This window comes from Rhea americana, unplaced genomic scaffold (assembly GCF_003343005.1).
Source record: "Rhea americana isolate MKP2758 unplaced genomic scaffold, rheAme1 scaffold_15, whole genome shotgun sequence".
In the NCBI taxonomy this organism is placed as follows: domain Eukaryota; kingdom Metazoa; phylum Chordata; class Aves; order Rheiformes; family Rheidae; genus Rhea; species Rhea americana.
In genome coordinates this window covers 4,567,276-4,580,698 of record NW_028185594.1, presented here as the reverse complement: position 1 = coordinate 4,580,698, position 13,423 = coordinate 4,567,276, and the positions used below count along the sequence as shown (strand labels likewise).

At 37.7% G+C, this 13,423-nt stretch overlaps 1 protein-coding gene across 1 annotated transcript in view; it reads left to right on the top strand.

The window, feature by feature from the left end:
• Positions 1–13,423, top strand: part of CNBD2 (cyclic nucleotide binding domain containing 2) — a 16,989-nt gene extending 3,566 nt beyond the window's left edge. Inside the window, exons 3-13 of the mRNA XM_085299393.1 lie at positions 960–1,121; positions 1,551–1,604; positions 2,777–2,940; positions 3,913–4,069; positions 4,424–4,575; positions 5,117–5,255; positions 6,963–7,080; positions 7,712–7,907; positions 9,192–9,348; positions 10,324–10,478; positions 10,655–13,423. Of these exons, the coding sequence (XP_085155519.1) occupies positions 960–1,121; positions 1,551–1,604; positions 2,777–2,940; positions 3,913–4,069; positions 4,424–4,575; positions 5,117–5,255; positions 6,963–7,080; positions 7,712–7,907; positions 9,192–9,348; positions 10,324–10,478; positions 10,655–10,988 (1,788 nt within the window). The 3' untranslated portion in view covers positions 10,989–13,423. The remainder of the gene's footprint in view (positions 1–959; positions 1,122–1,550; positions 1,605–2,776; positions 2,941–3,912; positions 4,070–4,423; positions 4,576–5,116; positions 5,256–6,962; positions 7,081–7,711; positions 7,908–9,191; positions 9,349–10,323; positions 10,479–10,654) is intronic.

The window sequence follows — 13,423 nt, the reverse complement described above, 5'->3', positions numbered from 1 at the left end:
CTAAATAGTCCATTAACCTGTGCTAGGTAGAAGCAACCCTGCAGCAGGTGTGTATATGATGACCTTCTTTTGGGAAAAGTTATTGTTGATTGCCTGATAGTTTAAGTGATATGTGTAGCAAATTGTATGCACTTGAAAGTAAAGAAAACGGAGACATGCATATAGTTAAGTGCATGTAGTTCATCTGCATATAGTTAAGTGCATGTAGTTCTTTAATAGTTTTAATAACAGCATGGTTCGGTGATGCATATTTCTTAGGGCTCGTTTAATCAGGTCTTTTTTAATGTGGATTATTGGAATTCATGTTTCTACAGCAGCTATCTTCAGCACTCTGAAATGCAGCTTGGCTGGTCATTTGCCATGCCAGGGGTTTTTGTTAATGGCAGTCTGCTTGTTCAACAAGAGCATGTTGCTCTAAGCAAATAAAATTTCTCTCTCTCCTGCGTTCTTTTTCTAATGAAGATTAGAAATGAAGGCTCAGAGGAGGAGGAGAGTCTCTTTGTAGTAAAGTGATTTCATRACTGTTGACTTCTGAGTCCTCAGTATAAAGGAACTAGAGAGCAAAAACTTACACTATTGAATCTGGCATTTGGTTATTTTTCTAATATACTTGATTTTCTACAGCGTGACAGTGTCAGTAGAGCATCAGTTGCTACCAAAATACTATTAAATTTTCAGCTCTATCCTTTCATTACATGCTGGTGGATTTTGCTGGCTCCAGCAAAGATCAGAGACCATTTCTGCTGTTTGTAGAATAGTCATTGTCTTTAGAGACTATTTAAAATATAGTATGACAGTATATAAGTATGACAATCAAATAGCAGTAGGAGAGAGTCCAATCCAAGTGCCCTCTTACCCAGACTATTGTCTTCACTGCTGGTCCTGACTGCACCTGTTAAGAAAGGGGGATGATTTGTCTTCATGTTCTGACATAGTTGTTCTTTGTTTGTCCTCTCAAGAAGTTCTACAAGCTTGCAAGGGACATCAAGATTATGAAGAAAATCTGTAAAATCTTATGGGAAGACCTGCAGGAACAGAAGAGATTAGAGATTGACAACGTGACTTCTGTAAAGCTCCCATTCTTTGGCAGGAAGGAAAGGATTTTTCTACAGGGAATAAAAGTAAATCTCTTCAAGTATTAGAATTAGTGTATTTTTTTCTGTTCTGGTTGACAGGATGCCTAGTGCATGGGACAGGTCTCAATGTTTACCTGTCCAGATGTCAATGAGTACTCATGCAGGCATTGCCATCTTTGCATGGCACATTGAAATGGGGCCAGTGGTACCTCCTGATCTTGTATTGTCAGTGTGCATTTTCTTAAAGTAAATGCAAAGCTTGCTTTGTAATGAAACAGTGGTGAGCTTTTCTCTGAAGTCCTTTCTAATAAATGCTTTTGACAGAGTAAGCTTTAAGTTAAAATAGGCGCAATGTACTAGTTCTACAGAAATTTGTCTTATGAGGACATGTTAGTGTATAGTTATTAACTCTGATAGCATAAAACAACCAAAGCCTTTCCCAATGTATTTTGTTCTGTTTTGTTTTTTATCTAGAACAAGAAACATTCTAAACTGTCCTTCAACACCAGCAAGTTCAGAGCTTCAAAGGTCTGGCACCTTTTGTTCTTCTGCAGGTAGTTTGCAAATCACTGACATGCTCAGGGTGTCTCACGAAAAAAGGAGCAGCAATTATTGAGCCAAACTCATATCAGGTTTGGGAGTGCATTTGAATCTCCACCACCTCTCCCATCAGATGAGGGCACTTCCTAATCATTTTGCAAACCTGGTCACTTGACAACCTATCAATAAAAATATCTGCAAAGGAGGCAAGGCATGGTGTTTAGAAAACCAGCCACTGTAGTTTGATTGTAAGTGTTTATGTCAGGTTAAGTCTAAAGATGGTCAACTGTAAAACAAATTTCCCTTGACTGGCTAGAATTTGCATTGGTTTAGRGAAACCGGCTTGGGATCATAAATGGTCAAATCCCAAGAACTAACAGAGCCTTCGGATGTGAATTCAGCCTTCCTGATCTGAGTAGTAATAGAGCAAGGGACAACTCCTGCAGATATGCCCATGCACTCTGCAGTACTTCTTGGCCAGAAGGAAAAATCTTCAGTTTTCTCCAGCTCCTGAGAACAGCGTTGACTGCTTTTGTGTTCTTGCCTGTTTCAGAGGTACTGATATTTGTCTCCTCAAGGATGGCTTGTGGAATTCTGCTTTTCACCATGAGGAACGATGGACATGTCCCTTTATGAAAACTTGATGGACAGTGTCTGTTGGCTGCRTGAGCTGGCAGCTCTTAGAACATCAAGCACCATGTGTTTAAGGCATGTTAGGAAAAGGAGCTGGCAGAGGAAATAAGTAACTGAAGAATGTAATGGTAGAAGTAGGCCTTCTTGCTCCTGTGATAATGCATTTTTAAAGTCTCCTGGGAAGAACTTTTTATACTGGTCAGCAGTGGGAGGGGAAAAAAAACTTACCATTTAATGCRTTTCAGCTAACTAGCCACAAAGTTGGCCTAAAAAACATGTTTTAGCATTTAATTCCTAATGGACTGTGTTAAAAGTTCAGTCATAACTTTGTCTGGGCATTGTTGTCTTAGAGATAAATTTAGCAATTTCTCTCAGATAATTATTTTGAAATGAAATAGGAGAGAAAGAATTGGGAATTAATTAATTATGTATTTTTTTAAGATGACACTTCAGTTTTCTAAAGTGTAAAGGTGTTTGTGGCTTCTACTTTTAGTTCTTAGTTCATTAGATGTTGGATGTTTTCTCAGGATCACTTACCTCTGAGAGTAATCCAGATAACCAGGAAGAGACCAGAATGGAGGACAGAAGAGGAAGTGAAGTTTGTACAAAGCTGCTTGCAAGAGATAGAAAGCTATAAAAGTTACAGCTTGAGATTGCAATTTCTTCTGGCTAAAGTGATTCGCTTCGAATGGTAATTTTTTTTTTTTTTTTTTTTGCATTATGCTTTTTTATGACTGAAATGTAAGATGCCGTTATGTTTTGCCTGAGGAGGTGGGAGAGGCAGTGGTTAGCTCCATTTCGCCAATCACTCTTGAAGTCCTTGCCGGAAGTGCTTGCCACACATTCTGCTACTTCCTGTGTCTTCCACACATTCTGCTACTGCACCTGTGTCTTCCATTCAGACCACACAACTGCAGAGTTGTGCTGAGAGCTAGACCTTGCACTACATGTACACCAGCCAGTTATCAGTGCAAATAATTGTCCTCCCCATTCTTTTGTTTTTGAAACCGGATCAGCTGTKGATTTGGTCCCTTGTGAACCCCACAAATGACACTGTGGGCTCAAATTGAGGGACGAGCACTGGACAGGGACTGGAAGTTCTTAACTTCCAGCCTTTAGATCAGTGCTTCTCAGTTGTCAGAGGTGTGAATCTCATAATGTTCACCATCCTTGGAAACAGTGTAGTGCAGTGATTCAAGAGGAGATACTGCTTCATAGTGAGTGTAGGGAAAGCTAAACTGCTTTAGATGGATTGGACTGATGAAAGCATTTCTTACTGGCACCTGCTACTCTAGGGTTAATTTGGGCAATCCTTAACTGGTTTTACAGGGCTTCCTGGGTAGTCTCGCATTTATTTAACTAAAAATTTAGATTTGAATTCAAGTCACAGGGCCAGATACTTAGGATCTCTCTTTGATCACTGCAAGCAATTATTTCTTTGAATATTTTAAGGAGGGCAGAAAATGGATCAATTCTCACTTTTAAAAAGTCATTCTGTGGGTAGAAAGGAGTGTACTTTGATGTTTGAATCAGAACTTACATTTATGGATGCGTTCYGATTGAGCGTTTCAAGTTCTGCTCATTCACTTTGTTACAATAGTAAATCTCAGCTGCAGAGTCAGCTTAGGAATAGGCTGTGAACAGGCGTATTTCTATTTTCCAGGTTTGAACGTGGGCGAGTCATTCTGAAGAAAGGACACTGTGGCATAAGTTTTTACTTCATTTACTTTGGTAGTGTTGCTCTTACAGATGATGAGGATGGTAGTAGCACCTTGACAGCTCTGTATCCTGTGGTGCTTCAGAAGGGGGAAAAGTTTGGGGTAAGTGGCAACTGTGGTAAAAATACTGTTAGTTCATGCATGGGAAAATAAATGAAGCAAGCAGAGTTTTGGAGTAAGATCTATATTCCTATGCTTTTCAGAACTTACCCTTTCGTTGCAATGAGAAGGGAACTTTTTTAGAAGATAAGTTCTGTTGTATGTAGGTTCTTACACCTCCTAACAAAAAGTCTAGCACTGGCCGTCATGGGTAACGAGACAGCATTAGATGAGATGGACCATTTAATGGTTTCTAATAGGGGCAATGTTTGGATTTAAAAAAAGATGGATAAATTCCTAGGATTAACTAAGTTGATCTTTCTTTCATTTCCCTTTCTCCACTTCTCACCATGAAAGGAAGTTTCTCTATTGAAAGGAACAAGGCGAATTGCTACAGTTGTCTGTATGGAAGACACAAAGCTATTTGTGGTGGATAAGGACGACTTCTTTGCTAATGAATTAGATGAAGAGCTTCGCGAGGAATTATGCTGTCAATATAACTTCATCAAGTAATTTCTTAAAATGTTATCACCCACTTTTGCTTATTGTTTGACTGTTTAACTACAGCATAATCTGTTCCATAAACTTCCACAGCTATGTAAAGGCCATAGATGAAATGCATTATAACAATTGTCTTGTCTCATATGGTTCTATGACAAACAAAGGAATTCCCTGTTGGCTGTTTGTGACAACTATACCTGGAACTTTGGCGCCAGCTGCTCTGAAAGGATTTACAATTATTCTTGCACCCCAGCTACTAATCCTGCCAAATTTTTTTCCACTAAAGTGCCCTATGAATTTGTGAACAAGTTTGGTCAGGCAAAGTGAATTTTCACTGAATGCTTTGCTTTGCTTCAAGAAACTATGGCAACGTGTCTTTTTCAAGACACCAACTAATTTGGAACTGGATTTATCATTTCCAGGAGTCATGGCCTAGGGTTTACCAGTTCAGCTGCAAAAAGATCACTGTTTTTGTAGTTAAACATGTTTTTCAGCAAGTTCATTGTCAGGCAGGCTATGACAAAAGTGTCTGTATTCCTTCCCTTTCAGAGGTGTGAACTTCTTTGCAAAATGGTCTAAAAGATCAATAGTGAGAATAACTAATAGCTGCAAAATRGAAAAGTTTTACTGCGGACAGGTGATAACAAAAGATATCACAAAGTCAGCCAGCGTAATTCTCATTAGTAAGGTAAGATCCTTCAGAGACTAAGCAAAGGTTAATATTGGTGGTGGTATGCTGGTATTTCTTTAGAGCCTGCAAAAAAAGAACAAAAACAGTAATTATGGGCCATTACTAAAAGAACTAGGAAATAATGCTCTTTGTAAAGTGCCAGACCTTGGTGAATTTGGTTTCTGTTGGTTTTGTCTTGCTTTTATTTAGTGTCCGACTTCTTTGCAAACCCTGTGTAGGATCTATTTTACCAACAATCCGATCTCTTATGCAGCATAAGTTACCAGTTAATTTGTCAGAGCCTAATACACAAGTTCTTTGTGGCAAGATTTTTTTTCTCGTATTCTATAGTAGAAATAGTAATTTTTTAATATTAAATGGTAGTTATCGAAAGACACTTGAGGAAAACTTCACATGTTCCATATTTACTCTTTTATCTGACCTTTGCTTTTGAAATAGATGAATTCCTCTTTTTGGGTGGGGGCAGTTATTAGTACTGAAATAACTGTTTTCTGGTGAGCTACAGGGCCTCGACTGCATCAGAAATAGATTTAGGTAGGGAAAACAAATATGTTTAATTTTGTGATACCAGAGTTTCATTAGAGAAGAGGCACAGGAGGCCTCTGGACTTAAGAAAACATGCATTACCTTTCCGGCATAATTTTTTAAAGATCAGTAAGGTTTCCAGAGATGTTTTAGATGACATCATACACAAATATATTACATGCAAGCACTCTGAGGCAATTATACTGCCTGCTTTTTTGTGAGACGCCTCAAAGACTTTGAGTTTGTTATTTAGTGGCTTGCCAGCTGACTGCCAGCTGAATGATGTGAAGGAAAGAGAATCAGCAATAAATGTTATGCTTGGAATTATACTACTTAAACCAGAGGCAATAGCTGGCATATTTTTGTTTTTTTCCATGAAGGTAACTGTATTGAGATATTTTGAAGGGGAAAAGATTTGTTTATTCTCTGTAGTGTTGTCTGGTGACAAAAATAATAGGTTAAGTTTATTAGGAGGACTTTCTAGGACCCATGATCAGTTAGTGTTAATCATACCATAAGCTGTCAGTATTGTCATTTGGACTTTTTTTTTCAGATTTCCAGTTGCCGTAACTTACTTTCTTCAGGGGAATTTTTATCTGCTCATTCCAGTGGTCATGCTATCTCTCTGGGATGTGAGGTGTTGTAGCATTTACTAAGATAGCTAGCTAGAAAAAAATAATTTGTTGATATTTAGATAATTTACAGAAAGACTAGTACAATAGACTGTCCGGGGAAAGGTAGTGTTACAGAGAAGGTCTTACTTAATACTGCTGAGAATTGCAGCACTGGTTGCTTGATCGATCTTCAGTCTTGGGAACTCTAAATTCTGCCACTCTAAAAAAATTCAGAAGCAACTTGCTGAGTTCTTGTGACTTTCCTTCATGCTAATTTCTCCACCTTAAGAAAACCATGTATATATTCCTGTCTTGCTGCTTCTAAAGAATATTATAAGTAAATATTGGCATTTGGAAAAATCAGAGGGGAGCAATTGTTTAATGTTGTCATTGTTGAATCATAACAGTCATCAAGGGTTGATGTAATACCTGAAGCAGAACTTCTTTTACGCAAATCAGCAAATACTTGTCATATTTTTCTACCCACAGAGGAGTAAGATTGATTTGCTTGAAGCAGCTGAGGGCATCAGCATGTTAACGTTACAATATCTGTTTGCGTTATTAGGGAACCTGTGAAATTTTGCGCCTAGTTGATCTTACTGCTTGCCTGTCCTATCACAAATGGGTCCGTCAACAACTCACGAATCTTCCCAAGATTAGCCCTCATCTCACCAGGAAAACTGGTAAATTGCAGTCACTTTCAGGCTTTATCTGGAAACTTCTGAGTGACCATCAAATTAGTAACTCAGAACTTCATTGCTTTTTGCTACCTGTGTCTTTTTACTGTAATTTCATAGAAACAAAGTAATTGCAGAAAACATGGTTGTGCATTTTTGTTCTGAAGTCCTGTATAACATAGGCTTGGTCTAACTCAATAGTTGCAGGTGCTTGTAAAGCTGAACTTTGCCCTAATGCTGTTGTTAGGATTAAAGAGTAATTCTAGAAGCTTCTTTACATGCTCTTAGATTTTTTTTTTATTATTTTTTATTTTTATTTTTTTAAATGGTAAGGAGTAAGCCATTTGCTTGGTAGCCTTACCTTTTGCCTTTACTGAGGAATCAGACAACTGGTTGGCACTACAGTGATAAATGGGGATTGTGTTATCATTTAAAAATCATTAAACTGGCTTCCATGTCCTGCAAAAGGAGGTGGCCATGTAGAAGTCCTGTAGTAGTACTGTTTTGTGGCTCTGAGCAACATTTCCCACTAATATAAGGATTTGTGTAGAGTGATCATTCCATGAGTCTGGGAATTTAGTGAGGAACTTACTTATCTGCAACTTACAAAGAAAAGATGAATTTCCTGTTTTTGCAGGAGCTGTAGGCAGGAAGAGGTTTGAAGACTTTCTGTGGAAATCCTTTCCAGTGCAGGATTTAACAAATCTCAAAGCTCAGGACTTTAAATGTAATATGAGGCAGAGTGGTAAAAACGTGAATAGACATCCCACTGYTGCAAGAGCTAAAAGGATGAATCAAAAGCTGGAGAAACGACAGACGGGAGACTGTTTCAGGTAGAATGAGTTAAGGGCCCCTTTGTGCCCTACTCAAACAGGTTAATAGTAGCTGAAAATGGAAATGTTTGTTCTAAATCAAGAAGTTCTATTTTCTGAAGTACTTCTGAATAAGAGGACAGTTTCTTCTCTGAGTAATGGGGAGAACTGAACAAAGATTTTGAAAGAAAAGACTGCTTGTGGGGTTTTGGGGCTGAGGGAAGGGAGGATGAGAGGCAATTGCTGTTTCTTAGTCATAGTTTTTGATGAGTAAATTGTAGATCTTGCTAACTTTTCTTTTTAAAACTTCAGCACATTGGGAAATTGCTTATCAAAGAAAACATAAAAATGGCTGTGAAAATATTTTATTCAAAGAAAAATTGCATTCAGGCTTGTCGTAAAAATGGTATTTGAAAAATGTAAAACAAATGAGTTTGGATGCTTCCGAAAATATTCTGATGTTTAAATAAATAAATAAATAAATAAATATTTCATTGAAGATGTAGGGAAGCATGCCAGTATTAAAACAAACAAACAAAAAATCCTGACCAGAATCATCTTCCTTGTAGCGTACAGAGTTTAGCTTTCACACAGAAAAGTTACATCCTGACTGTGTGTATTTGATACTGGAGAGGTTTCTCTGGAGAGGTATGTTTGAAGTTATGCAGACCTTAAAATACGGTGTGTGTGTGTGTGTGTGTGTGTTGCCTGTATGAATATAGATTGTATGAGAAGAGAGGATAAAGAAGAAGAGGTAATACCAATAATAAAAAGGTTACAAAAGGCACAGATCTAGAAAAGTAGCTAGTTAGCTCCCTTTTAGACATACTGAGTGTTTATGAAGCACTTGGGAAACAGGTGATCATAGGATGCAGGGACAGGTCAAAGCTGGTACAGGAAGATGGCAGCATTTGGAGCATGGAAGTGAAAGATTGTACTCTGGGAGCTTTTGTTAGGAATGCRGAAAAGTAGGTCTTAAAACCTGTAGGGAACCAAGCAGGTAAAAGGAAAGAGTATTTACAAAACTCTTAAGGATAAAAAAGATAGGCAACATACCAACCCAAAGATAACTTGGAAGAAAAACATACAGAAAACTCCCGAGGAAGAACTCCCATTCACATCACTGCAGCCAAGGTAATGAGATGTGCTGGCTTTTGACAGACATAATGACCAAATATGAAATTTATAATTTTGTTATTGCCTGGATGTCAAAACAAGAAATTACATTGCTTGACAACACCTTACAGCAAAATGCTTGTTTGTAGTGGGGAGAAGTTCAACCCTTCTTTTTGTGTGGAGTTGTAGCCATGACGACTGTGATGACACAAAAACTGGCCAGAGGAAAGTGTCTGGGCTCTTCCATAAGACAGTGACTATTTTGACACCGTGTGGAGAGATACCCACTGATCTTGCCTTGGCAGTTTACATGAGAGTTGCTGAAGTTCATGAAGGAGAAATTGTGGTGAGTATTTCCAAAAAGGAACTGCCATTAAAAATGTCTATGTTATTCATCAGGAAAATTTTTTCAACCTTACATGTTACAAATCACACAAAAAGTCTCCTAGTCAGTACCAGATGGTAAGTGGAGAACTTRCACAAATCTTGTGTAAGATTTGTGCACAAATCTTTGTGCTTTCTGATATTATAAATCTGCACAGGAGGCAGATAACATTGTTGAATACTTGATGAGAGATTTTGAAGATAAAAGCTTTCTTCTGAAGCATCATCTATTATTTTCACCAGTGGATTACAAAGTAAACCTTGCCATATAGAAAGGTGATAGCCTTTAATGCTTATCCATTTACATAAGTTGATGACTGGTGTTTTGACATAGCAATAGGCCCTGCCAGTTATTCCTTACATTACCTCCTTCTTCCAGTGCAAAATGGCAATGCCAAAATACTCCACGTGAGATTGTTTTCTGGGTTCATAGACTCTGGGTGTTTTGTAGTCAGAATATTAGGATGGTCAGATAAGGTCTGAAACCAAGAGAAGAAGAAATACGGTGAATCAGGGTGTGCACCCCCTCAGCATCATCTGTGGCTGGGCTGCAGGTGGGCCTCTGGAGCTTGAGCTATAATTTGTGTTGCTGCTTTGAAAGATGGTGGGCAGCAAGAAAGCATTGCACTCCCTCAAAGTGAACTGTTTCTTGGGCACAGGTGAGTTGGCTGAATTAAAGGTACAAACAAGACTTCTCTGCAGTTGCTAGAGACACACGCAAATCAGATTTTCACAGTAATAACAGTATTGGTTGACATCAAATACCAAGGAAAACAGTAGGCAAGAGATTATCAAGTAGTCTTCCTTAATGATATTGGTTAAACTCTCCCTTTAAAATGCATCTTATAACAAGTCTCTCAAATTCTGCTTAAGATATGGTGTATGGAAACATCAGCTGAACAGCACGGATCACTTTTATTGTTCTGTTCTTCCCTAGGGCATCAGCCAGCATTTTTTTCCTGACCATATGCAAGATAGGCGGAGCATGGTTTTAGTCAGTAAGGATGCTGAGGTCATATGGTTGAGGAAGGACAGCTTTGAGAAGTTAGCTGATTTAGGAAAAGTTCTTGAATTACACAAGTGTTATCCTAGGTGAGTAAAATGAATATGTCCAAGAAGCAAATTGACCTGTGAGGTTCTAAACTAGTATTTGGAACACTTGACCAGCAATTGCTCAGCATCCTTCTTGCCATTTTATAATAGATATGGAACTTCTGGCTCCATCAGAGGTGAAATTTCACAACTAAATATTTTGACTGTTTTTTCAGTGATGATGAGCTGTGTCAGAAGTTTCTAGAAGAGAACCAATGGAAAATAATAAAGAAAGACCTAACAAGTTCTATATTACAAAGAAAATGTGCACCAAAAATAACTCCTGTTTTTGAAAAGCCTGGAGAACATGTTCATAATTCATGGAGTGTGAACCAAGCTGGCATTCTGGACCTGAGTGCGCTCTATCATAAACCTTCTCAGCAGCACCCACACAAGTTTGTTCCTCTTTACCTGGAGCAAAGAAGACAGTATCCAGTTATACCAAAGACTGAGTTGCGATTGATTCATAGTATTGTTTCACCACAGCTCAGTTTAAAAGGACTGTTCTAGAAAGCATGAGAAAGCAGTTTAAGAACACTGATGCAGACAAAAAAAAAAAAAGAAACACCATTAAAAAAAAGTGAAGGTTGGAAGAATAAATCTATGTTCAAATGCATAGTTCTCCCTCCCATCTTTTTTTTTTCCCCCATTTGTCTAGGATTGCTGCTGTGAACTTCAACATATATACTGTTTTTTTTTCCAGTGGTAATTTACTTTTCCTTTTATTATAAGGAAATGTGTTTATGCACGAAAACATTTTCACCTATGTTTTATTCTGTGGTATATACCCTTTTATGTGAAATAGTCAGAGTCTTTTTAAGACTCTGAGATACTTTCATGTTTGTGTATCTGGTGAATACAACTATCAATACAACTGAAAAAAGCCCTAGTCTCTCTTCCAGTTGAGGTGATAGAGTTGTGTGATACAATTAATATGATACTTTAAATATATTGGTTGATTACAGCTGTACTAGCTGCTGTAATCTTTGTAATATTTGTGGTTCGGTGTTTTTGGAAGGCTGATATTGTTGCAACACGCTAATAAAACCATAGCACAGAGTTCTGAATACTGCCAGGGTAAGTCGATCAAAGTTTTTGGTGAAACGTGGAATAATTAATAGACATTTTTTGCAATATATTGTTTATGCTAAAGTGTTTGTTTTGTTTTAATACTGAACTTAAAGGTAAGTAATCAAACCATAGGCGTGTTCTTCCATTCTGTTAAACCTCTGAGAAATTTTAAGACCTGCCTACACTTGCAATGGGTTTATGCCAGAAAAGTGTCTTTCCAATACCCTTTTGATATTCCAGAAACATAATGATCCTGTAAAAAATGATCTTACGAAAAGGAAGATATCTTTAAAGAGATGACTAGTGGAAATTTTCCTGGATTATGGATTCTACTTTTGGTTGTGTCTCATGCATGAGGAATACAGAGCTGGAATTTTCCTGTRCTTACATGAGATTCTGGCCCTGACTGGAGTTGGCAGCTGGGATTAGACGAGTTGATCTCTAGAGGCTCCCTCCAGTGTAAATTACTCTGTTCAGTGGATTGATGTTGTCGTTTGCAGAAAATAAGCTGTATATGTATAGAGTGAGCCTGCAAAGATGGACAAAATAAGTGTAGCTTCTGACTATTCCAAGGCTTTATCCTTTCATGGATACAAATATCATTTATTGCAGAATATAAATCACAAGAAGTATGCACTATTATGCAAGATATTTTGGTGTAGGCTTTAGGATTTTCTATTTTATCTGGCCTAGTTATGTGCTTGATATATTAATACACTTCTAACATATTGCTCTCCAGGGAGAAAAACAAATCCAGAGAGATGTCTATTTAAAAGTACACAGAGAGGTCTCTTACCTAGTGCCTTGGAAGAAAAATGAGATGATAGACTTTTAGCTGTCTGGAATGTATAGATTACCATGAGATCCTGGAAGAAATTAAGGACCTAACTTTTCACAAATGCTGAACAGTTGTATGTACTTAAAACTAAAGCAACAAAAACACTAAACTTAATCTGACTTGTTTTCAGTTGTTGCGAACTGAGGTACTGCTGTGATAAGTGAATTTGRTCATTTCCATTTTACAGCATCTTTCAACAGAAAAATACTCTATTGGTTGAATTCTCTATATGCCTTCTCTAGGTACAGGCCAGATTATGGCTTCAAATCTAAGCCAAACTGGTAATGATCCGGTGGTTTGTTTACTCATATGATCAGACACTGTGGTTTTAGGGTGGTGCCCAGAGGATGCTGCAGAACCAAAACTAGTGTTAACTTCTTGAAAATTTCACTACTGAAGACTTCCTGAACCGCTTTAAAGCGTACTTAAAAGAAATGTGAGGAAGCTTTTCTTGCTGCATTTGTTCTTGGAGTGATAAAGATACAAACAACAGTGTATTTACTACAAAGAAGGTAAATTTGACTGTTCTTTTATGCTCTTCTTTTTCAAAGGGACTTTCACTAAGAAAATAAAACAATGTTTTAAATCTGGGGAGGGGGAGGCGGAATTATTGCTCAATTCCTCATTTATCTGCAGAGGACGTGTCCACAAAGTAGTACTGAGGTCAAACATGATTTAGACTGGTAATTTAGAATATCCACGGTTATGTTACTGCTTAGTACATAACTATAAATCCCTTCTATAGAAGGATCTAAACCGTTAGCCTAGAGAGTGCAAGCTAACCATAAACAGATGGAGATGGGAATWACAGGATATTCTTTGGGGAACTAGGAGGGCTTGCACTTAATGCTGAAGTAYCTGGTACCGTCAAGTCTAAGTGGCAGGATAATTGACTAAATGGACCAGTAGTCTGATTCATTTGTGCCAGAGAGGAGTGTTAACATTTTCTTAACAAACTGCTACTACAAAAAAATACCATTGCTTAAAAAATATTCTTGTTTTTCAATGCTTAAGTGTTTTTAATTTTCTGCCTTTA